The sequence below is a fragment of the Stegostoma tigrinum genome, chromosome 5, assembly GCF_030684315.1.
Source record: "Stegostoma tigrinum isolate sSteTig4 chromosome 5, sSteTig4.hap1, whole genome shotgun sequence".
Classification (NCBI taxonomy): Eukaryota; Metazoa; Chordata; class Chondrichthyes; order Orectolobiformes; family Stegostomatidae; genus Stegostoma; species Stegostoma tigrinum.
In genome coordinates, this window is record NC_081358.1 from 16,420,549 (window position 1) to 16,447,532 (window position 26,984).

The 26,984-nt window shown below is 41.5% G+C and overlaps 1 protein-coding gene across 1 annotated transcript in view; it reads left to right on the forward strand.

Moving 5' to 3' along the window:
• Window positions 1–26,984, forward strand: part of csmd3b (CUB and Sushi multiple domains 3b) — a 1,751,526-nt gene that overhangs the window by 1,353,046 nt on the left and 371,496 nt on the right. The window contains exons 19-21 of the mRNA XM_048529668.2: window positions 324–440; window positions 8,111–8,326; window positions 8,756–8,944. Coding sequence (XP_048385625.1) covers window positions 324–440; window positions 8,111–8,326; window positions 8,756–8,944 — 522 coding nt within the window. The remainder of the gene's footprint in view (window positions 1–323; window positions 441–8,110; window positions 8,327–8,755; window positions 8,945–26,984) is intronic.

A 26,984-nucleotide genomic window follows, 5' to 3' on the forward strand; every position in this document is an offset into this window, starting at 1 on the left:
AGAGGTTTGAATGGACTTGAACGAACAGCCCATCTATTTTTGAGGAAAAGAGAAATAAACACTTGGGAATTTGAGATTTTCAGTAATCCTCTTTGACTTATTGCGGCACATTTTTCTCAAAGAAAAAGAAAAGTGTGATTGTTGTAAATGTTGTTGAATCACTTGTGGTAATGCGAGGAAATATCGAGGCCATGATTACAATTGAAATATAATTATGCTGTGCTATATTGGTGGATTTTAATCTTTTTTTTTCCCCTTGCATACTGCCAAAGAACTTCAATTTTCACTGAAATGCTGATTTTCTTTTTATTTCTGTTTTGTAGCACTATGTGGTGGTGATATTCGAGGACCAACTGGTACTATTTTATCGCCTGGTTATCCTGACTTCTATCCAAATTCATTAAATTGTACATGGACTGTGGAGGTTTCCCACGGTAAAGGTAACAAACTGCTTCCGGGAGATTTTAACTTGTTCCTGCCTACAATCTGTCCAATCACATTCTAGTCTGTGGTCTAATTTTAGTTGGACAAAATCAGAAAATAATAAATTGGAACAAATCAACTGCGACCTGGCAGCATGGTCATATCTGCAGGTATGACATTAATTCAATCAGCACAACATTGGTTTCAGTGAGGAGTGTTTATATTTTAATTGTGGTCAGTGGAAACAGTAGTAGTTTCATAGAATTATTCATTGAATTGGCTTCTGCTTGATTGAGATTCTGAAGGTTTGGGAGGCATGAGGCATTGAATGGAATTGCACGGTAGAATGGAACTGGAGAATTCATTTGAAGATCTCAGTGAAAACTACTTGCGTTTAGTAACATCTGGTCTTCAAAAACTGGCAATTATTTTACTAAAGGTTTTTTTTTGAAAACTTATCTTTGCAGAGAAAGTTCTTTATTTTGTTCCTTTAATTGGTGTGTGTGTGTTGAGTTAATTAGAATGCAATTTTTTTGCATTGCTACTTGAAATATGTATTCAGCAGCTTGACATCTTTGCTGAATAAACCCTGTGTTCACAATATATTAAAAATTGTTTCTTTCTCATACAAACCTGAATGATGCGACTTTTCTTCTTCTAAATCTAACATTGATAAATTAAGTAATTAGGAATATTAGTAACAGGATTTTTAAAAAATGTTAAATTGATGTTGTGACTAGAGACAGACTGCTTTCCTCCCATTTTGGTCCTAACAAATTACAGTTAGTTCCATTTAGTTGGAGAAAAGTGCTGAGCAAACATAAACATCAAAGAGGGATTCTGAAACATTATAGATACCTGATGATTTGTGTTCACTCAGATCTATTGAGAATGGATGTTATCCATCCTTGGTCACTGTGGAGTTGCACAGTTCAAGCAGCGGGAGCTAAACTCAACTATTTCCATCACTGTGCAGCCCCACACAGATGACAGAAAGCATAAAGCATGAAAGCCAGTACCCCTCACAGTGATGCAGGCTTAACCACTGTTAGTCACAAACACTGATAGTGGACCTTATGGATCCCTGGAACATCCCAGTTGATTATGCAGCCACTCAACAGCGTGACTCCTTCAGCAAGGAAAACACATAGCAGTTGGACATAAACAACTGAGAAAGGGCGTATGTCCTGGTAAAATATGAAAAAAAATGGAAACCATTAGTATTGTGTAATTTAATGTATAACAATTCACTATCTTGCATTTTATAGTCTTTATTTTCTCTTAACATAGAAATGAAACGTAATAAACTATAATTAAGCAGCTCTTTTTGTGAGCAATGGACTTTTAAAATAGTTATCCAATTAGTCCAAAGTATTAATATTTCTCCAAAGTCCTGCTTGTTTCCCTTTCATGACAACATTTATTTCCCTTTAAATAGCACAACCGAATCTGTTTTCATCACTCCTTTTAGGCAGTGTATTCTAAATCAGAGCAGCTTGGGGCATAAAATAGAATTTTCATCTTCTTTTTGGGTCTTTTGCCGATCATTTTAAATGTGTCATCTGTATACCAATACACTTGCCAATGGAAATCATCTTTTCTGCATTTACCCAATCAAGGTCTTGATAATTTGTAATATCTCTCTAAATTATCCCTTTAATCTTTTCTGATTCAAAGAGAATAATTTCATCTTCTGTTATTTCACTATGCAACTAAATTCTTCCAACTTTGAAATCATTTAAATCAGTCTACTCCACACGCTGTGCCCTTAACTTTGTTCTTAAAATCTGTCCAAAATTAGATGCAGTACCAAAGCTGGAGCCCCATAAATGATTTGTGAAGACTTATTACAACTTTCTTATTGTTGTCTTGGTGACTTCAGCAATAAACTCCTGACAGTCAAGTTTTTGCTTTGTAGCTAATGCCCCTTGCCCTGTAATTTAAAGATCTGTTTGTGGCAACCTCTTTAAAGTATCAGTTACAGCTCCAGGTCAGATACGCATTTCTGATTTTCAGTATATCCAATCAGTGAAATCAATTGAACTTTTGTCCTCATATTTTATCAGATATTCTAATTCTTGTCTTTGGGTATCGGGCAAATCAAGATCGTTGGTAATTGACACATTGCTTCTGTGTCCAATCATTTTGCAAGTTTAGTTTTGGGTGCAGCTTTCACAAAGAGGAGTTTTTCATTTTGAATTCTGTGAAGGTCATGTTCGTTAACAAATTTGTGAGAACAAAGGTGCTTTTATGTGTGTCAGCAGAGGGCAGCATGTCGGTAAAATATAGAAGGAGGTCATGGATAGTTACTCGAGTGACATTAAAGGTAGCTATGCGGGAGCAGGGGTAAAAAACGCTATTATAAATGATCTTCTGACAATGATTCATGGGATTAAAATGAAACCATAACTCACCCAACAGAAGAGATGCTTTAGAGCACAAATGTCAAAGGTAAAGCCACGATCATCCCATTGAGGGAGGCAATAATTTAACCTGAAGCTCACTAAGTTGCAGGTGAAAGGCAAAGTTGAGACCTTCATGATGACCTGAGCCACTATGGGAATTGAACCCACATTGTTGGTCTTACTCTGCATTGCAAACCAGCCATCCAACTGAACTAACTAGCCGATGCTCAATTTCATCAAATTTTGGTGGAATTTTGTTAAGGTGGCAGGCCAATAAGACAGCCTCCCCCTCATTGCCTCTTCGCAGTATAATCCTGTCAAACTACACACCCCGTCACATAGTTTTGAGCTTAATGACGGGCTTCCCCTTGGAAAGAAGACACCAGGAAGGAAGTCTCAGCTTCTGAGAGCTCTCAGCCAATTAGAGGCTTGCAGTTGCTTCGCTCAGAATTACCATAGGAAAGGCTATGGTTTCAGGAGTCCCAGGATCAAATATATAATGTGGGTGGATGGGGAGGATAGTTTCTAGGGGAAAGGCGAGGCTGTAGTATTGTTAGCTGCCTCACAATGGACCCCATCCCCTTGCTTCCTGATGTGCGTTTTTATTCAAGTGATGACTTTTATCGCCTGGAGCTGATATATTAACAGGATGGTCCTTGTGATGTGCATGTCCCGTGGCAGTAGTCCACCTACAGATGTGATAATGGTTGTGGTGGAGGGGGCATTGTTGGTGGTGGAAGTAAAACACATCCCTCCATGGTGATTAATCAGCTATGTAGAGCCTGAGTTGACAGTTGGGAGGTGAAGGTGGACCATGGGCTTTCTGCCACGAATGTAACTCTGGTGGAGTTGGAAAGGCTGTATGGCTCATGTACGGCAAGATATTGCTTAATTACATGCCTTTCTACCTCCAAGCTTGCTACCAGAGAGATTCTGGCCAAAGGCTGCAGACAGTTTGAATCAGGAAAGGAGTAATTTTGTGTTTATGATTAATGATGTCCTATGTAAGTAGCGAAGGTTCGAACCTGAGTGGAGGGATATAAGGCTATAGTTCTAGAAAAATTGACTTCCATCATTTTACTTAAGAATACTTAAGAATCCCTTAAAATATTCTTAACTCAGCAGTTCTAATTTATGACACACACTAAAATTTCAAGCATTTGACAGGAAGTGATCGAGGAGGATGATGATGACGCCTCAGAGGAAATCACTTTGAGTGTGCCTCATCACAAGACTCATGCAGACAATACATCACCATAGACATTCTCACTACAGTGGAACAGACAGGGCAAATAGTTTGAATCAGTCTGGTGACTGACAAGTTAGTGAGCTCGAACAGATTGTGGAGGAAGTGAAAACAATGGAGAGTCTACCTTGGTAATTTGATCCAAGCCCTGATCTGGATGGAAATGCTGTTATTTAGGAGTTGTTGAAAAAGATGAGAAGCTTCTGGAGCTGTGACTGGGATCATAAAAAAGGGGATATGGAAGTGAAGATTTGTCTTCAATGACTCATTCAAAAGCAGAAATGACTCAACAGGCCTTGCAGTATCAGTGGAGAGAAAGCAAAATTAATGCTTCAGGTCCAGTTCCGAAGAAGGGGCTTTCTCTCTACAGATACTGCCAGGCCTGTTGATTTTTTCCAACAATTTCTGTTTCTCACTTCCAACATTTGCAGTTCTTTGTGTTCTTTTCAAATTCTCACACGCTGTTTCTTGTCATTGGAACTAATGTTTCCTCTAAACATGGCATCAAGAAAGTGATGCATAAACCATTCACAAGCTGCCTCAAAGAAATACTTAAAGATATCGTACATTGACATGAGCAAGTAGCACACAAAAAGTAAATATAACATTCAGCAATTCCCATCATGTTGTCTATTGTCCAGATAGTTGAATATGCTCCTGTGCTGGATCAGTCTTTGCTGAACCTTCATGGACTTCAGAGGGTGCTGCCGGATAGAGAGGCAATCTGACCCCCATACCTTTGTCAAACCTACAAAGAAGTGCTATGAAAAAGATTCAATGTAAGACCAATGCTAGACTGGTCATTTTTATTTTTCGATGGTGCTGTGTATGATAGCTGCTAAGAAGGCATAGCCAAGAGGTCCACTTTGTAGCGGGCCTTGTTACATTAGGCTCAAAATGTGTGTCACTAACTGATACCCTATCCTGATGAAACTATGTTCCTTCATGTCAGGGAAGCTTTTGCCCTGCCTGTTCAGCATCTTACCGGCTACCCATCCCTGACAAAAATCTTCCGTGGAGTTAGTAAGAACTGCAGATGCTGGAGTCAGAGATAACACAGCGTAGAGCTGGAGGAACACAGCAGGCCAGGCAGCATCATAAAATCTAAAGAAGTGTCCCAACCAGAAACATCAACTTCCTGCTCCTCTGATGCTGCTTGACCTGCTGTGTTCATCCATCTCCACAATGTGTTATCTCTCCTGTGGAGTTACAGGTGTGGTAGCACAGAGCTATTACTGTTTTTGCTGCTGCTAATAGTACCATCGGTTATCTTCATCTTTGTTTTGGATTCTGGTATAACATGGCATAAGCGATGCACAACAGGAATTTACAGCTACTCAGCTGAAGTTAGTTGGTTCAACAACCTGTTTATTCCAATTTCAGAAACCTTTGAATTAGGGCCCGTAAAAAAAAGACCTTCTTCAGCTCTAGTGAAGAGTCATCAGATTCGTACCATTAACTCTGCTTTCCACCACAGATGCTGTCAGACCTGCTGAGTCTCTTTAGCAATTTCAGTTTTTATTTTGAATGTCTATGCGTTTTTTTTTGTCTGGACTTCCAGAAGGTATATGATAAAATCCCACATAAGAGGCTGTTAACTCATGTAGAAGCCCATGGAATTGAGGGCAATTTACTGACATGGCTAGTGGCAGGTGACAGAATGTCGGGATCATGGGTAGATCCTCAAATTGGCAGGATGTGACCAATGATTTTTGAGAAGAATATGTGTTAGGGCCTCAATTATTTCCAGCTTTATCAGCTGCTTGGACAGTGGCATCAGACATCATATATCCAAATTTACTGATGAAACCAATTTAGGTAACAAATGATAGCAGAAGATTACCAAGGGTTATTACAGAATAAGTAAACTGGAGCAGTTCAATGTAAACAACTGTTAGATTTTCAATTTTGAATTGAAATAGGATAGAATGATGTTGTTGCTGGACAGCATGAAGTTAAGTGCAGCGTACATCCAAAGAGACTTGAGGGTTGAGGTGCATTGATCTTCAAAATATCAGGAGGTGCAGAACATATTCAAGAAAGCTAATATCTAGAGGACTGGAATACAAAGATGCAGAGGTTATTGCGGAATTGTACAAACCCCTGGTTAGACCCCGCTTGGAGTACTGTGAGAAGGTCTGGGCATCACACCTCACAAAGTATATATTAGTTTCAGAAGTAGTATAGCGTGGGTCTCCAAGAATAATACCAGTACATCCAAAGTTCAGTAATGAGGAGAAATTATACAAGTTATGCCTATTTTCTCTCGAATTTAGAAAGATCAAGGTCTTCAAAATATTCACAGGAAAGGACAGGTTGAATAAGATAAACTGTTTCATCTGGTTGGGGATTCTAGAACAGGGGAGCAGAATCTGAGAATTATGGTCAGACATTTCATGAGGTAGGTTAGGAAGCACAGCTACAGACAGATGGTGGTAGATGTTTGAAACTGTCTTTGACAAATGGTAGTCGATGCTGGATCAGTAGTTAATTTTAAATCTGAGACCAATAATTATTTGTTAAGCCAAGGTATTAAGGGATGTCAGCCAATGGCAGGTATTTGGAGATAGGATGCAGATGAATCATAATCTCAATGAATGTTGGAATAGGCTAAAGGGACTGAAGAGCTTACTCCTGTCCCTATGTTCCTAACTGGCACCAGTACAGGGTTGATAGATCCGAAACGCAGATCAGATATACAGGCCTCAGTTATGTAGAAATTGTATTAAAAGTTTAAATGTGTGTTCTGGAAGTTGTTATTATAATTCTAAAAGTAAGGGTTAAACACAAGTATTGGGGGAGAAAAAGTCGTTTGCACAAGATAAGCCAGCAGCTGTGAGGTGTCAGTGGTTTATTGGCATAAATCTCTATTCTGTCTTCATCCCCATATTTGCTTTCCCTCTTGTGTGCAAGAAAACCTGGGAAGCCAGTGGGTCACAGTTAAGTTGCAGAAACCATGTCAATGCCACACTATTTGTGTGATTAACGTATTGAAATTGATAACACAGTTATTTGCTGGTAGGGTTTGCAAAGGTGTTTGCTTGTGATGTTGGTTTTGGCCATTTGGAGGAAGCTTCCTGACCTGTTTTGGTTTCCCAGGACCTAATCTCCCTGGCTGCACCAAAAACCATGTGTTTCCTCACGTAAACATACTGTGGCTTCCCCCACCCACTGCCCCCACACCTATATTTTTGAATGAGACACATTTCATTGTTCCCGTACTATGATTATTTCAGTCTCATAGATTTGCGCAGGTGGATTACAAGAGTGGAATATTGAAGCTTGGCTTATTTGGTACTAAACAATTGTGCAGAAGACAAAGCTGAAAGAAGTTAAAGACTGGAGAACGTAAATGTACATGCTCACTATATCACAGGGGACTAGATGGATGTTGCTGTCTTGATGACATGTTATCATATGACAGGTATCTCAAAGGAGAAGAAATTTATCAGGATCAACTATTCCAGCACCGTTTTTCAAGGAATAGACATTTTCAAATCTAATTTTCACAAACTAACTTTCAAAAACACATTTCAGACCTTATTAGTTTGTGTATTGTATTTAGTTTTCATTGCTTGGCAGCAGAATTATTTAGATATTTTTCAAAGTTGTCCTCCTTCTCCCAAAACTATTCCTTTGAAAAATATCCCTGTCTATCATTTGCTAGTTCATCACTGTCAAGTATTTCATAAGTGAATGTACCAACTATAAGTGGCCATTAAACAAACCCTGGTAACTAATGTGTTAGTTTTACAGGATATTTGCTACTTCTGCAAATTGCTAACACAAATACATTGCTCTATACATTTGAATAAATTAATTACTAAACCATTTTCTAAATCCAATGTTGTGCCAGACTCTGGAGAAGGCGTTGTTCTGTGAAAGAGTAATTTTCATCTGAGGAATCCTTAGTTTGAAGGAAGATCTATTGGAGAGAAAATGTATCGGTGATTCGTGCCTGACTGTAAGCTGTTAATGAAGTTGGAATGAAATGTGTTTTTTTTGTTAACTCATTCCATTTCATTTATTTTCATAGGTGTACAGTTCACCTTTCACACTTTTCACCTCGAGGATCATCATGACTACTTTCTAATCACAGAGAATGGTAGTTTTACTTTGCCTTTGGCACGGTTGACTGGTTCGGATCTGCCAGCACCAATTAATGCTGGTCTCTATGGAAATTTCAAGGCTCAGTTACGATTCATTTCAGACTTTTCAATATCATATGAAGGATTTAATATTACATTTTCAGGTAAGAATATAGGCATATGCAACACTAATTGGTAATTCAAAGAAGTTTGAGTGTGAAGGTGATCAATCTTAGTTTTAACACACACAGGAGTATGTTGTAGATCAGAAATGAAAATAGAAATGCTGAAAAGTAGTTCCAATATCTAAACTCTTGACCTTTACCAATTTCTCTTTTCAACCTTTTTTATTATATTTGGGCTTATTCATTCAATTCTGACGAAACATTTAACCTGAAATATCAAAACATATTAATTTCACCTCCAAATTGTCAGGCATTTCTAGCATTTTCTGATTATGTATTTAAACATAATCAAACTAAACAGTCTAGCTCAAACCTCATCAAAGTTTAAACTTACAGATTGCTTTCTCATTTGAGTTTTATTTTTGTTTAAAAATGCTTCCTCACACATCTCTGTGATAATACTGGCAGAGTACAACTTGGAACCCTGTGAAGACCCAGGAAATCCAACATTTGGCAAACGTATAGGGACATCATTTGGAATTGGTGATTCTCTAACATTTTCCTGTACTCCCGGTTACCGGCTGGAAGGTGCATCCCAGATCACATGTCTAGGAGGTGGCCGTCGTGTGTGGAGTGCACCTCTGCCAAGGTGTGTGGGTACGTGGTCAGCTGCTTTTGTTTGCTTGTACATGTAGTTATTTTTGGCAGTGTATTTAAAGGTACGCACACAATAATGAAGCATTTTGTCACAGCAATGTTCATATTGGCTTTGGTGCAATAGATAATATTAGCATTCGAGAGAAATGGAATCATATCTCCATTCATGGTTGGCTTAGGTCTTAAAATTATTGACAGCTTTAGCAGACTATATGACATGCAGGTGAATATTGTTCTATAATTATTTTCAGTCCATAACCCCTCCCCACACCATGAATTCTATGTTTCCCCAAGAATGAAATAATTTTCTCAAAACAAAATCTTTAGTCACAGTGCCTTATCGTTCTCTCTTCTTGATTTCTGAGTTTAATCAATTGCTATTCACTTCAGAACAATATGATTATGGTAAAATGAAAACTAATATTTTTGGATAAATAACAGTCAAGTACTGGGCAATATAGGCTCTTTAAAAATTATTAAAGAACACTTAAGGATAAATGTGCAATCTGTGAATCTCTTATTGGTAAAAATGAATCATTAACAAACTATTATATTAATCAAAATTCATTCTTATGTTTCCATTCCAAGTATTGAAAACCTGGAATTAAAGACCAAATAGAAAAGTAATGTGTGGAAATAAAAGCCATTTCCTTCTGACTAGAAAGTAATATTTTACTTATTTAGAAAGAAAAACATCATATTTTGCTTTTAGTTTAGTTTCATGTAGAGATAAAACCATCCGAAACTGCAAGCAACCCAACACTAGGAAAAACCTTGTGCGTAAATACCCGTTTTAAAAAATCAATTTTATATTCACTTTTTATTATTTCTAACCTGGAGACGGTGAAAATTATTGGAGTAGCAATAATAGCCATGAGACTTTTTGTCAAACAATCTTTATTCATACATGATTCAGGGTAGCTAACACAACAAATCTCCACACAGAGATAGTAGGAACTGCCGATGTGGGAGAATCTGAGGTAACAAGGTGTAGAGCTGGATGAACACAGCAGGCCAAGCTGCATTAGAGGAGCAGGAAGGCTGAAGTTTCGAGCCTAGACCCTTCTTCAGAAATGGGGGCTGGGAAGGGGATTTTGAAATAAATAGAAAGAGAGGGGGAGGTGGATGGAAGATGGATAAGGGAGCAGATAGGTGGAGAGGAGACAGACAGGTCAAGGAGGCGAGGATAGAGCCAGTAGAGGTGAGTATAGATGGGGAGTTAGGGTGGTGATTAGTCAGCCAAGGGAAGGTGGACAGCTCAAGGAGCCGGAGATGAGGCTGGGTGGGAGGAGTTGGGGCTGGAGGTTGATCAGTGAGGTGGGAGGAGAGGATAGGTGGGAGAAAAGACGGACAGGTCAAAGAGGCGGGGACGAGGTGGGCTGGTTTTGAAATGCAGTAGAGGGAGGGGAGATTTTGAAACTTGTGAAGTCCACATTGATACCATTGGGCTGCAGGGCTCCCAAGTGGAGTGTGAGGTGCTGATCCTGTAACCTCCGGGTGGCATCGTTATGGCAATGGAGGAGGTCCAGGATGGACATGTTGTCCAAGGAGTGGGAGGGAGAGTTAAAATTTCCAGTCCTGTGCTTGAGAACAGAAACCAAGGCTGATATTTCAGTGCAGTATAGAGGAGGCGCTGCAATGTTATAAGTGTTTTTTTTGGATAAAACTTTAAACTAAGATCATATCTGCTTGTTCAGATGGATGTATCATATTTCATGACACTGTTTTGAAGATAGTTATCCCGTGTATCCTGCTCTGTTATCATCCCTTAATCACCATCACCAAAAAAAATGAATATCTGGTTATTATCACCATGCTGTCTCATTCTAAAAATGTTTGCAGAATATGGATGTTTGTCTGTGCTGATAAATCAAAAACAGAAATAGCATAGATTCCTCGGTAATGTTATGTGAGTGAAATGCTTCTTCCATTAGCTTTGGTTGAAGCTGGAACTCTGACATTATTGTGATTACAGAGACTTGGCTGAAGGTGGGGCAGGACTGGCAGCTACATGCCCCAGGATTTAAATGTTTCAGGTGTGATGGAAGGAAAGGTAAAAGGGGTGGGGATTTGCAATATTGGTAAAGGAGTTTCTCACAACTGTACTGAGGGAAGATACTTCAGAGGACTCATGCAGCAAGGCAATATGAGTAGAACTCAGGAATAAGAAACCTGAAATCACAATACTGGAGGGATACAACATGCTTCCCAATAGCCAGTGGGAGATAGAGGAGAGACTATGTAGACGGATTTTGGAAAGATTTAAAAACTGCAGGGTTGTTGTGATGGCTGATTTTAACATCCCCTATGTTGACTTGGACTCACTTTGTGTTCGGAGTTTGGATGGGGTAGAATTTGGAAGAACTGTTTCAGAGAGTTTCTTGCTACAGCATGTAATTAGATCAACCAGGGAAAGGGTTATGACTGGAGTCAATACGCTGTGGAGCTGGAGGAACACAGTAGGCCAGGCATCAGCATCAGAGGAGCAGGAAAGTTGATGTGTTGCATCGGGACCCTTCATCTGGTTTTCGGAAGTCAGCCTAGCCAGATGAAGTTCCAGCGTGACAGCATTTTGGGAGTAGTGACCATAATACCATGAGTTTTAAGTCACATGTGGATAAGGATAACAACAGTCCTCATGTGAATGTGTTAAATTGGGGGAAGGCGAACTACAACACTATCGGGCAAGAGATGGAGAATTTTGATTGAATGCGGCTGTTTCAGGGTAAATCTACTTGAAACATAGGAATATTTTGAACAGTAGTTAATAAGAGCTCGGGAGTGACATATTCTTGAGAGAAAGAAGAATAGGTATGGCAACTTATATGCTCTTCGGATGACCAGCGAGGTTATGACCTTGGTCAAAAAAAAGAAACAAATGAAAGGTCTAGGAGGATGGGAACTGACAAAGACCTTGAAATAAAATAGGAAAGTAGGAAAGAATTTAAACAAGGAATTAGAAGGGCTAAAAGGGGCCCTGAAAAATCCTCAGCAAACACGATTGAGGAGAATCCCAAGGCTTTTTATAAATATATAAACCGTATGTCTTTCGTGTATGAAAGAGTATCATACAAGGCATACTGCAAAAATGAAAACTCAGATCACATGACTATGGCAAGCCACAATGAACAATTGCAATTCTCCAAACGAAGCTGAAACTAAACATTTCTTCCTATTCACAATCACGCAACTACTGGGAAAGTTTTGTTTCATTTTCAGTGCTTGGGGAGGGCGAAAAGGAAGATTTTTACTTTGGAATCATGTTGAGATTTTCTCAACTTGAATTTAAATATGGTGAGCAAGAAATCACCTCTTCTTAAACTTTCAAATACCCATCATGCTTTAAGTACAGAAGAGCAAGCAGTAGAAATTTTCATTGTTTATTTCAAGGCTACGACACAAGTAAACTGGGATAAGAACATTCACCATTTTGACAGTGGAACAGGCTCAAGGACTGAGTGAGCTATTCCTGTTCCTATGGCTCTACAACTTGTAGCAGTAATTATACTAAACTGAGTCCAAGTTCAATGGTGTGTGTCCAGTTTGTTTTAGGTTAGTATCCTATTGTAGAAATCAGACATGTACGTTTCAGTATTTAATGATTACTTCACAGGAAGAGGATGTCACTGGCAAGGTCTCACTTATTGCTCATTCCTAATATCTGGAGTAAAGCATTAGGCGTATAGTTGCCATTGGAAAACATACAAATGAAAGCAAATTGTTGCAGATTTCTTTTTAAAATTTTATTTTATTCTTGGAATGTGGGTGTCGCTGGCTGGGCCAGCAATTATTGCCTATCCCAGAGGGCAGACAAAAGTCAACAACATGACTGGGGGTCAGGAGTCATGTGTAGTCTGGACCAGGTAAGGATGGCGATTTCCTTCCCAAAAGGTGAAACAGGTGTGTTTTTGTTTCATGGTCATCATTAGACTTCAGTTCCAGAGATATTTTTTACTGAATTCAATTTCACCATTTGCCATGGCAAGGTTTCAGCCCTGATCCCCGGAACACTGCCTGGATCTCTGGATGAACAATCCAGTGATAATACCACGAGACAACGGCCTCCAATTTATTGAGTATTTTCATGATGGAACATTTCATTCCACAGTAATCTGATGGGCACAACTTGCTGGTCACTTTAACAGTAAGATTAGGAGCCTGAACTTCTATATTTCTAGGTCCTGACTGACTTCTCTTAAATAGTTAGCCATCTCAGCATAAGGTATGTAATAGATGCCTTTTTGAGAAGGCATTTAAATTAAAAATAATTCATCATCGATGAATCCAAGGCAAGTCCCCCTGATTGTATACCATGGTGCTGCCACCACTGCAAAGTCTGTCCTGCCAGTGGGAAAGGACATATTGAGGGATTGTGATGGTGGTGTCAAAATCTGCCTGTAAGGTATGGTTCTGTGAGAATGACTGTATCGGGCTGTTGCCTGACTAGTCTGTGAGGCTGCTCTCTCAATTTTGGCACTAGCCCCCAGATATTAGTAAGGAGGACTTTGCAGGTTCGACAGGGGTTTTTCTGCCATTATCTTTTCCAGTGCCTAGATCTAAGCCGGGTGATCCGTCCAATTTCATTTCCTTGTTACAAGTGAATGGCTTGCTCATTCATTTCAAGGGCAGTTGAGAGTAAACCACATTGCTGTGGACCTGGAGTCATATGTAGGCCAGCCCAAGTAAGGACGGCAGTTTCCTTCCCTAAAGGACATTAGTGAACCAGAAGAGTTTTTCCAACAATTAACAATGGTTTCATTGTCATTGGTAAATTCTTAAGTCTAGATTTTTTTTATTGATTCAAATTCCATCATCGATTGTGGTAGGATTTAAACCCAGGTCACCAGAACATAGCTGAGTTTGTGGCTTAACAGTCTAGTGATAAAACCACCAGGCTATTGCCTCCTTACCTACCTATCTTTGTTTCATCTGCAAACTTAGCAACAATGCCCTTAGTTCCTTCTTTCAGATCTTTAATGTATTACATGAATAGGCATGGTCCTATCATGGATGCCCACTAGTCACCGGCTGCTATCCTGAAAAAGACACCTTCATCTCCACTCTGCCATCTGCCAGTCCACCATTCATCAATCCATGCCAGTACATGCCCTTAACACTGTGGGCTCTTACCTTATTTAGCAGGCTTCTGTGCAACATCTTGTCAAAAGCCTTCTGGGTGGACTGTTTTGACTTGCCCTGTAAATTCCACAACCATTGCTGCAGACTCCATAATAAGGGCTGCCAACATGGGTGGAGTTTGAAGGGGAAGACATAGAGGAATGACATTCCTTGAAGGAGAATAATGACAAAGATGTAGTGAACCAGAAAGAGCCAGCCTTGCAATTTTTCAAGAGGTCTGACTGGGGACGCAAAACATTGACCAGATTGGAAGAAAAGTTCAGGCTGCACTGATTCAGCGATTATTCTCCTAATGCTGCCTCCTCCAGAAAAGTATTCAGCACAGAAGCGTAGTATTCTCTGAAAGAGGCTGTGAATTTAAGAGGCATGCCTGTATCCAACTTATCAGGAAGCCGCATCCATTCCACGAACTCACTATCATGTGACCTTTCCCCACTTTGTGGATAATTTCCAAGCCAGCCTGTTCAGAGATGTCACTACATGTTTGGTCTGAGTAGGATTTGAACTTGCTCTAATGTGTTATGACAGACCTCTGAAAGAACTCAGGCTTCTTGACTCAGAGGTAGGGATATTGCCACTCAGCACAAGTGCACCTATCCCCACTTCCTAGGTTTTCCTTGAATTCATACTTTGCCATTTGCCATGATAGGACTCAAACCCATGTCACTGGAATGTTAAGGTTCTGGACTACCAGTCCAGCAAAATGACCATGACACCACTTACTACATTTCTTCATCAATCTGTTCAAACATGTTATGACTCACCTTTGGAGCAGCTGGGGCTTGAATTCTGGCTCAAAAGTAATGATATGACCACTGTATCTTAAGACGTCCCCCTCCGTCTTCTAGAGATATTTTCAAGTCAACAATTTCAGAGATGTTATTTCTCCCTCCCGCCCCGAGCAAGTTGGGTTTTAACCCAGACCTCCTGGCCCATAGGTATGTACACTACCTCCACACCAGAATAACCCTTTCTCCCAATTTCTAATGTTTCCATCTCAGTTGGAATTGCATGAGTTTGTTTCCAATCATCAAATCTTTAGTTTCATCCTACTCTCAAAGTTCACAAGTTTATAATTTGTATTTGAGATTTATGAAGATTCACTCAGAATGCAAGAGCTTTATTGAGGGCAAAAAATATCCTCAAGACACATTCAAAACCACCACTGCCATGCCCTCTAAAGGTAGTTACAAAAAAAAGCAGGCTATAAAGCAAAACACCAAAAATCTTAGAAGTGATGACTATATTTCATACGACCAAAACGTGACCAGTCCTTCGTGATTGTAAGTGCAAGACAACTGACCTCGTCACCAGCTTCAAACTTCAAGACTTCCCTTCTACAGCATCATCATACTTTTATTTCAATTGTGTACCTGATTTATTGCATTGACGTGGTGTTAATATTGTAGAAAATGCCTTCTTGCATCCAAAATATTCACCAGATTTTTGATTTGTTTGTTTAAATCTTGGAATGAAAGACCACTTTGACATCATCCATTTTTCAAAGTTGATTGGGCAATTATCAATTAAATTATTTTCTGAACGATTTCCCATGTACACTTTCATTCAACCCTTCAAAATGACTCTTTGTTCTTATTAGCATATTATCAGATATTTTCCTAAACAACCTGTTCAGAGATACGATTGCGCATCCATGATGTAGGTCAGATTCAAACCTGGGTCTCCTGTCTCAGAGGCAAGAACATTACTACTGCATCTTAACAGCCCCCTGTGTTAACTTGTTATAACAGTAATTTCTGTTATTCAATCCAGCTGTTCTCATTTCTCACTGAATTACTGGAAGATGTGTTTTACAAAAGTCTGCACACTAACGGTTGCATTCTAGCAAGCTTTTCTTAATTGGGCACCATTTAACTGATCGACTTAACAGAGCTTTGAAGTATTCTTGTCTGTTGTAATTATTTCTCTTGTACGACAATGGGACTCACAGCGAAAAACTGCATGGCCTGGAAAGTGTTGCTTCCTGTCACAGTGTAGTGGTTCTTGTTTATCAGGGAAAAGCAGCTGCAGATTTTAGCAGGCTACTTTGCTTAAGTGTTTTGGCCTTAAAATTTTGCAAATTTTATTTGGATGCCTTGTAAGTTGTTGGTCAGGTTACAACAATCTGCGCAACAAAAGCCTGTATTCTTAACGTCACTAAAAATATCCATAAAAGCATACACTTAAATAAACCATCAAGTAACATTACTGACAAGACTTCTTCCACTCCTGTCTGTTCCCTGGGGACAATCCCTATATGGCTGAGACAGAATTGGAAATATGTTTCTTATGTGTATCTGCATGTTTTCGAGATGTGCAGAACTGTTATCTTCAACATGGTGATCATGGGCCATGTCTGCCCCATCAGTATCGTTGAAGGGGCACACTTGGTCACAAGGCTTCCTTGTGTAGGTGGTGCAGTAGTCATAGGTGCTGGTTTGGGGACGTGAGACAGTTAGCAACTTTGGCAGTAGTGATGCATTTGGAGGAGTGGAACACTCAACATCATCAGAGAATGTCCTAGTTTTTCAATGGCATGCATGCTGCTCAGAGGATACCACCAGCTTGTACATAACTGGGAACTACCCAGCAATCTTTGTGCCATCGGTGCCACTGATTGGTCAGTGTGACAGAATGCCAGTAATTGTTTCTGCACTTCATGTGATGCCCCTTATGTCTGTCCTATAGGTCAATCAGTGTCACAGTCAAGGAGTGCTGGCACTATGTCTGAAAAATGGGCAGAGCACATATCATAGATTGTATTCTCTTTCTCTGTAGATATCTCCAAACTGTATTAGACAATGCCAAGTTTTGGACATTTATTGTTTCAGGAAGATTTCTCAACTCCCCCACCTCAGCATCCTTGTTTATGACTCCTGGGGCTCTGCACCTCCACCCAGCTAATTACGGTTATGTCTGTCCTCCATTCGCTCTGCATTTCTGACCTCCTCAAATAAATATTAGTCGCCTTATGCCATACATTCTAAACTTGCATCAGGTACCTCCAAGCAGAATGTTCCTGTGTTGATGAAGGATTGTGTTGTACTAAAATGATCATTCTACCTTGTCTGCGTTTTTCACTGCTGGATACACCATCACAAAGTCTTGCCTGTGACACCTACCACAACTGACCTTATGTAAACCTAAAATTCAGTCAAAGAACTGCAGATACTGGATATCTGAAATAAACAAACCAACCATAGAAACAGAAAGAAATAATTTCTTCTGTTTTTGCTTGTTATGATAGACAAAGTTGAAAAAGTTGTTTTCAGTTAATTCTATTGAAGATCACCTCAATTTCCTTCAATTCTATTCCTTCTAAGCTGGTAACCATCAACTTGCATAATCTGAACATCTCCAAGTTAGCTGTCACTGTTAAATGTTCACTGTCTTCATATATAACCCATCCCTTCTTTAAATCTCTTGTCTCTACCTCTTTTCCTTAAAAACAAATTGACCCAACCATCTTTGCAATCTACCATCCCATCTTCAATTTTCATTTTCAAAGCCCTTGCATGTGTTATCATCTCCCAATTTCATTCCAGCCTCTCCCTGAATGCAATGTTTAAATCACTCCAGCCATTTTTTAGGGAAGGAGCTGCCATCCTTGCCTGGTTTGGCCTACATTTGATTCTAAATCCACAGCAATGTGATTGACTCTTAAGTGCCCTCAGGGTATTAGGAAAGGGCAATAAATGCTGGCTTAGCCAATGATGCTCACATCCTGTGGATGAATAAAGAAAGCACTGCATTAAATTTCACGCTTACATCGATAACACACATCTTACCACCATTTCTTTCAACTCTCCGCTTTTGCTAAATTATCTGCCTCATTATCCAGCATCTGGGACTGAATAGACATTTCCTCCAATTAAATATTTGAAAGCCTGAAGCCATCATTTTCAACCTCTATTCCATTCTCTGTTCCCTAGCTACCCAATTCCTTTCTCATTTCCAGCAATAGTATGAGATTAAGTCAGCCTATTCACAACCTTGTCATATTTGACTCTGAAATGAGCTTCAGACTTCATATTCATGCCTTCACTAAAATTATAGATTTTCATCTCTGTAATATTACCAGATTTAGCCCCTGTTTCAACTTATCTGTGAAAAACACATCTGTGCTTCAATTATCTCCACATTATCCCAGTATTATCTGGCCTGACTTTTATATTCGACCTCAGTTTAGTTGAGGTAATCAAAAACTCTGTCTGTGTAATCATTTGCAAGAAGTCTATTCTCCTATTGTCCATATTCCTACTGTGATTCCCCATGAAGCAACATCCTGTTGTTAAAATTCTTATCATTGTTCTTAAATTTCATCATGGCCTTGCACCTCTCTTATGCCTACAATCTCTGCCAGCCCCGTAGGCTCAGAGATTTTGTTGGTGTAGTAGACACCAAGTTACCTCAGACTACAACGGAACTTTGACCAGATGGGAAAATGGGCCAAGGAGTTCAATTTAGATAAATGTGAGGTGCTGCATTTCGGAAAGGCAAATCAGGGCAGGACTTATACACTTAATGGCCATGTCCTGGGAGTGTTGCCGAACAAAGAGCCCTTGGGATGCACGTTCATAGCTCCTTGAAAGCGGAGTCACAGGTAGACAGGATAATGAAAACGGTGTTTGGTACGTTTGCCTTTATTGGTCAGTGCATTCAGTTTGGGAGTTGGGGGTTCATTTTGTGGTTGTACAGGTCATTGATTAGGCCAATTTTGGAATGTTGCATTCAATTCTGGTCTCCCTGGTACAGGAAAGATGTTATGACGCTTGAAAGGGTTCGGGAAAGATTTACAAAGATGTTGCCAGGGTTGGAAGGTTTGAGTGATAGGGAGAGGCTGAATAGGCTGGGGCTATGTTCCCTGGAACATTGGAGGCTAAGGGGGTGATGTTTAAGAAGTTTATAAAGTCATGGGGGCACGGGTGGAGTGAATAGTCAAGGTGTTTTCCCCCAGGTAGGGGAGTCCAAAACTAGAGAGCATAGGCTTAAGATGCGAGGGATGGATTTAAAAGGGACCTAAGGAGCAACATTTTCCTGCAGTGGGTAGTGCCTGTTTGGATTGAGTTGCCAGAGGAAATTGTTGAGGCTGGTACAATTATAACATTTAAAAGGGATTTAGTTGGGTATATGAATAGGAAGGATAGAAGAATATGGGTGAAATGCTGGAAAATGGGATGAGATTAATTTAGAATATCTGGTCAGCATGAACAAGTTGGACTGAAGGGTCTATTTCTCAACTGTACATCTCTAAGACTCTGTATCTTCAATTTTGTCATTTTGGCACTGGAGCATCCCAAACTCCAGGACCAACATTTCAAAAAAAAATCAAGGAGGTAATAATCTCAAAGCTATGACTTAAAACATGAATAAATTGGGAAATAAGATCAAATAGACAAATGTATGAATTAAAAATTGGTTTGGGAAAAGTAGGTTTCTGTTCATGTCATAATGTAAGTTGTGTGATTTTATAAAGGTCATTTATTTTAAAGGTCAGATTTTGAACTAATGACGGAAGCTACTCATTATGTGGTTGGCTGGTTAATGATTAACATGTCAATACTTCTGGAGCCATGATTTTCTTCAACCAGTGTGAGAGAGAGACTTCCTGAGGTGACATGGGAATTTGTTTATATTGGAAGATTTGCATAAATATTAAAGAGCATTAGTTTGCTTTCAATTGGAAGAACTGATTTTGTTTTTGCTTTGTGAGAAACCTGTAGCTTGGAAAGCATTAATTTTTGATTTGTGGAAGTCCTAGTTAAAGGAAAATGGTTCTCCAGAGAAAATAATATTTCAGAAAATACAGGAAACAGGTTATCCCAGTGGAAATGTTTTCGTTGGAAGTTGCAGACTAGTGATATTTGGGTGGAATCCTGAAGGGTTATTTGTAACTTAGAAAATGTAAGCTCAGTTGTGCACTAATAATAAAAGAAGTCCATCAAACTCTTAAGACCAAGAGTTCATTGAACTAGTTCATTTAAACCATTGAATGTTATAAGGAAGGAAATTCTCTTTTCTGTTTGAAAACTGTAATATAAGTGTGTTGGAATAGATGGGATTGCATTTTACCATGTATTTTGATTTTTTTTCGAATTGCATTATGTATAAATAGTTTGGTTTGTTTTGTTTTAAATTCATATTTGGTGTCGTAAACTTCAGTTGTGTTGTTAAATCTACTTCCACAGTATGTGTGCTTGTGTTTCAGGGAAAGACTACCTCTTTAAATAAAAACAAAACAAAATATGATCAGTCAAACTGGATTTCACTCTGTGCTTTCCTGGTCCAGTAATAACATAACTGGTATTGTCACAATGGGACACTGGTACCTGGCTAGTACTGGAGGAAGACTGAGTTGTAACATTGAGATAGTTTCCACCTCAGTCATGCAAGGACAAATGTCCTGGTGAATCATATAACTAAGATTGCTGTAAATGCTTTATACTAAATGGTGAGTGACAGGAATTACTTGAGTTGAAAACTGGAAAGTTGAAGAGAAGGGAGGTGATAATACTGCAAAGCAGTGAAACAGGAGTGTGACAGACTGGGACACAGCATGCAAAATTGGAAATACATAAGTGAAGGAGTTCAGTATAAGCAAAATGGTTTAAAGTCTCTTTGAATGCATGCAATCTTTGCAACAAGATGGATGAATTGCAAGCACAAATAAAAATTAACATAGCATGTTAGTGATTGAAGAGGTATGATTGCAAATTGACAAAGGCTGGGAATTAAGTATGCAATGATATGTAATATTTAGGAAGGACAGGAAGAAGAAAAAGAGGTAGGATTGGTATGTTAATAAATTATTTGGTTTATAATTTGAGAAATTATCTTGGTTTGGAGGGTCAAGATCTCTAGTCAGTTTCTGTTGAGAAAGAAATAGCAAAGGAAATAAGACAGATGGGGATGTAATTGATTGGTCCATGACAAAAGCTACTCTGGAGGAGAGAATATAAATTACATATGACGTGCAGATGTTGGTTTTGGTGGACAAGGTTAGAAGTCACATGACACAAAGTCATAATCCAACAGGGTTTATTTGAAATCTCAGGCTTTCAGAGCACTGCTCCTTCATCAGGTGAAAAACCAAAACCCAGGCATCCTGATCTATGGCCACATCCATTTAAGGTATTAAACAGAAACCCAAGACCTCCCAAACCATTTACTCAAGTTATATGGGTGAATTGCGAGGCACCTCTATCTTACAACCACTCTTTAAAAAAAGGACAAAATAAGCTCTCAAAGCCATAGCTTTGTCACAAATATATTCAAGTATTATGGCCAGAGCTAATGTTAATACTGGACAAATGAGATCCCAGTGTGAAACCGACCTTGTTGGATCTGAAGATGATAAAATGTGAGGCTGGATGAACACAGCAGGCCAAGCAGCATCTCAGGAGCACAAAAGCTGACGTTTCGGGCCAAGACCCTTCATCAGAGAGGGGGATGGGGAGAGGGAACTGGAATAAGTAGGGAGAGAGGGCGAGGCAGACCGAAGATGGAGATAAAAGAAGATAGGTGGAGAGAGTATAGGTGGGGAGGTAGGGAGGGGATAGGTCAGTCCAGGGAAGACGGACAGGTCAAGGAGGTGGGATGAGGTTAGTAGGTAGATGGGGGTGCGGCTTGGGGTGGGAGGAAGGGATGGGTGAGAGGAAGAACCGGTTAAGGAGGCAGAGACAGGTTGGACTGGTTTTGGGATGCAGTGGGTGGGGGGGAAGAGCTGGGCTGGTTGTGTGGTGCAGTGGGGGGAGGGGACGAACTGGGCTGGTTTAGGGATGCAGTAGGGAAAGGGGAGATTTTGAAACTGGTGAAGTCCACATTGATACCATTAGGCTGCTGGGTTCCCAGGCGGAATATGAGTTGCTGTTCCTGCAACCTTCGGGTGGCATCATTGTGGCACTGCAGGAGGCCCATGATGGACATGTCATCGAGAGAATGGGAGGGGGAGTGGAAATGTTTTGCGACTGGGAGGTGCAGTTGTTTGTTGCGAACTGAGCGGAGGTGTTCTGCAAAGCGGTCTCTAAGCCTCCGCTTGGTTTCCCCAATGTAGAGGAAGCCACACCGGGTACAGTGGATGCAGTATACCACATTGGCAGATGTGCAGGTGAACCTCTGCTTAATGTGGAATGTCATCTTGGGGCCTGGGATAGGGGTGAGGGAGGAGGTGTGGGGGCAAGTGTAGCATTTCCTGCGGTTGCAGGGGAAGGTGCCGGGTGTGGTGGGGTTGGAGGGCAGTGTGGAGCGAACAAGGGAGTCACGGAGAGAGTGGTCTCTCCGGAAAGCAGACAGGGGTGGGGATGGAAAAATGCCTTGGGTGGTGGGGTCGGATTGTAATTGGCAGAAGTGTCGGAGGATGATGCGTTGTATCCGGAGGTTGGTGGGGTGGTGTGTGAGAATGAGGGGGATCCTTTTTGGGCGGTTGTGGCGGGGGCAGGGTGTGAGGGATGTGTTGCGGGAAATACGGGAGACGCGGTCAAGGGCGTTCTCGATCACTGTGGGGGGAAAGTTGCGGTCCTTGAAGAACTTGGACATCTGGGATGTGCGGGAGTGGAATGTCTTATCGTGGGAGCAGATGCGGCAGAGGCGGAGGAATTGGGAATAGGGGATGGAATTTTTACAGGAGGGTGGGTGGGAGGAGGTGTATTCTAGGTAGCTGTGGGAGTCGGTGGGCTTGAAATGGACATCATTTACAAGCTGGTTGCCTGAGATGGAGACTGAGAAGTCCAGGAAGGTGAGGGATGTGCTGGAGATGGCCCAGGTGAACTGAAGGTTGGGGTGGAAGGTGTTGGTGAAGTGGATGAACTGTTCGAGCTCCTCTGGGGAGCAAGAGGCGGCGCCGATATAATCATCAATGTACCGGAGGAAGAGGTGGGGTTTGGGGCCTGTGTAGGTGCGGAAGAGGGACTGTTCCACGTAACCTACAAAGAGGCAGGCATAGCTTGGGCCCGTGCGGGTGCCCATGGCCACCCGCTTAGTCTGTAGGAAGTGGGAGGAGTCAAAAGAGAAGTTGTTGAGGGTGAGGACGAGTTCAGCTAGGCGGATGAGGGTGTCGGTGGAGGGGGACTGTTTGGGCCTGGGGGACAGGAAGAAGCGGAGGGCCTTGAGGCCATCTGCATGCGGAATGCAGGTGTATAGGGACTGGACGTCCATGGTGAAGATGAGGTGTTGGGGGCCAGGGAATTGGAAGTCCTGGAGGAGGTGGAGGGCGTGGGTGGTGTCACGGACGTAGGTGGGGAGTTCCTGGACCAAAGGGGAGAAAATGGAGTCCAGATAGGTGGAGATGAGTTCGGTGGGGCAGGAGCAGGCTGAGACGATGGGTCTACCAGGGCAGGCAGGTTTGTGGATTTTGGAAAGGAGATAGAAACGGGCCGTGCGGGGTTGGGAAACAATGAGGTTGGAGGCTGTGGGTGGAGGTCCCCTGAGGTGATGAGGTCATGAATGGTGTTAGAGATGATGGTTTGGTGCTCGGGTGTGGGGTCGTGATCGAGGGGGCGGTAGGAGGTGGTGTCGGAGAGTTGGCGTCTGGCCTCGGCGATGTAGAGGTCAGTGCGCCATACTACCACTGCGCCACCCTTGTCTGCGGGTTTGATGGTGAGGTTGGGGTTGGAGCGGAGGGAGCGGAGGGCTGCCCGTTCTGCGGGGGAGAGGTTGGAGTGGGTGAGAGGGGTGGAGAGGTTGAGGCGGTTAATGTCTCGACGGCAGTTGGAGATGAAGAGGTCGAGGGAGGGTAGGAGGCCTGGGGGTGGTGTCCAGGAGGAGGACTTGTGTTGGAAGCGGGTGAAGGGGTCAGTGGAGGGAGGGTTAGGCTCCCGGTTGAAGAAGTAGGCGTGGAGGCGAAGGCGGCGGAAAAACTGCTCTCTGCCCAACCGTGACTGGTATTCGTTGATGTGTGGTTGTAGGGGGACAAAGGTGAGCCCCTTACTAAGGACTGACCGTTCGTCCTCAGTCAGTGGGAGGTCTGGGGGGATGGTGAAGATGCGGCACGGCTCAGTGTGGCTGTCTCCTCTGGGGTTGCTGGCTGTGGAGGTTGTGGGCGGAGCGATGAGGTCGTCGGCCGTGGGCGGGGTTCCGTCGGCGTCGGCTGTGGGCGGTGTTCCGTCGGCCGTGGGCGGGGTTCTGTCGGCGTTGGCGTCGACCGTGGCGGGGTTCCGTCGGCATCGGCCGTGGCGGGGTTCCGTCGGCATCGGCCGTGGGCGGGGTTGCGTCGGCGGTGGGAGGATCGGGGTGGGCGGCAGCAGCTGAGGTGAGGGTGGTGTGTGGGGTGTTGTACCTGGACGTGGAGGTGGTGACTGCAGCAGCGGTTCCGGAAGTTCTGTGGCCGGCGGAGGCGGATGTGACGTCATCGGTGGGGTCTCCGGCCGTGTCCTTTTGGTCAATGGCGGAGGAGGATGTTGGATCTGAACTTTGTTTTATTTTTAGCTGTGGAGTTAGTAAACATAGTCACAAGAGGCTGTTAATATACATTTAACACAAAGAACAAAACATTGCTGAAGCTAGATGCCAAAATTGAACAATATTAAACTAGGGAAAAACAAGTTTGAAAGACTTAATTACATGTACCAGGAATATATTCAATTTCACTCTATTCCTTTTATTCTAACTATTCTCTATGAAACCCCAATCTCAGCAAAGACTCACCACTGTCTTCTCCTTAAAGTTGCTTCCATGCACTGTCACAGCTGTCATCAGTTTTCTTTTAATGAATTTCTGTGCATTTCTATAAAATTATTTAAAAGCATGGCTCCCCCATTCTTCTGGTATAAAATATTAGTTAAATTTGAAGTTATAAATTGGCCGAGATTTTACGATGATCAGTCAGTCATTATTCTCATATAGATGAGAGTTGCATGTGGGTATCCTTTGAAATCACCATTGTAACAGATTCAGCATTATACACTGAGAGAACTTTAGAATGGAAGTATACATTTCTGAAGGAACCCTGATTGGAATCTCCTATTAGAAACGTAGAGCTCATTCCTTACATTAAAAAGAATGGGCAATGTAACAGTCTGCATGATATTGCCAATACTTAGGAAAATAACTGTATTCAATACAAGGCTGAGTGAGACACACCTTTGGTCTACAAAGGTGTCAGGACAATGAGCTATGATGCGAGGGGACAGAAGAAAGTGGAGTCACGCCGCAATTAGATCAGCAGCTATGTTATTGTATGGCACAGCAGGCTCAATGGACCAAATGACTGCGCCCTACGCCTCTCATGTCTGGCCATCTGTTTGGAAATTGAATCAAATGAAATTATGCAGAAATTTACTGGCTGAATTCCAGCTAAAAACAAGCTGTGTAAAAGAAGGAAAGAAGTCAAGAACAGTGTTTTATCAATATTTAAGAGTCGGCCAACAGCTCGTAAGTACGCTTTGAATAACTCATGCAGTCTGATTAGACCAGATAAGCAAAGAAATGCAGCAGCTAACAAAACCTCTAATTGTGAACTGGTTGTAACACAGAATTCAAAATAACACAAGGACTGTTCTTTGCGGCACACACACCAATGTGAAAATAATCATGACCAAAATTTAAACAATGAGCTTCGTCAGGTAACTGTTTGGATTCAGCCAAACTAATTGGTTTATTTTGATGTAATTTAATTTTGAATCGTCTCAGGGTTGGTTGGCATGTGTCCACAACTGAACAGGCTTTCCCTCAAACTGGGCAGTGTCGGCTTCAAAATATGGGGGCTGAATTAAATAAGAAAATACTGGAGTGGATCCTGAAGTGCTGCAATCCAAAGTGCTGTAAGATTGAATGTCTGGCCACTCAGTGCAAAATCTTTCAGCTGCACATTAAACATGGAATGCATGTAGTCATTATAATCAGTCATTGTCACACCTCAGAGTGTCAGGTACTGCTTTGAAAGGAATTTGAACTGTTTTGGACTTCAACAAAGTTTCCAAATATGGCACATTCTTTGGAAAAGTAAATGATTAGAAAAAGGCAAATAGTGGAATGACTAAGGATTGTGCAATAACAGCGACGGTTCTTCTGGCCATCTGGTTATAACTGTGATGAAGTGAAGGTTGGTTTTCATAACTCACGACATGTGTTTTCGTGAAACATGACTGGCAAATTGATTTTGATATATACCACAGCTTCAAAAGATTAACACCTTTAACAACTCCATCAGAAGTGTCGCAAAATAGCTTAAGGTGTAGAATGTAGGGTCAAGATGGAAAATGCAGCCAACAATTATTGCTGTAGAAACCTCATTTAATATATGACTGTAGGTATCATGATTGAAATAGTTCCATAGAGGCTGGTAACCTCTCACCATGTCACCTTTTATTTACACATGGAGAGTCCTTGACACTGCTCTGGCTTCCACAGAGCCAGCTGAGACAGTGCAGAACCTTTGACACTTCTGTTAATGTCTATCAACCAGGGGTCCCTCATTGAACCAGATTAACATCCCCAATCAGGAAACTCATATTCTGTGAGGTCCACCTGCCTGACCTTGTTACAATCACTACATGACTCCCCAATTAAGGTGATGAAAACAGGCAGTTCTTTATATTTCAGCACTGGGTCAGGTTCCTCCAACTCCGCCTTTGATACAGGTGGCATGTAATGTACAGTGGAGTGCCTCAGAAGGAATTCATCCTGCTCTTCAGGCAGCAAAGACATTAAAGTAGCAATATTTGCCGTGTCCATCTAAGATTCAAAGGTAATTTCAACGCTTGACTAAGAGGCAGGAACCAGGGGTTCTGAAACAGTCAGAAAGGCAGTCGAGAAGGCAGGAATAATTTGCTCCCATCCTGTTTGTGAATTCGCAGCTTTCATATGGTCCTCGTGCTTGTTCAGGACTGTCATACCAACTCAGACTTTATATGTCATTGGACCTGACCTAGTGTCGCCCATGACTCTTACATTCCAGTGGTTCCTT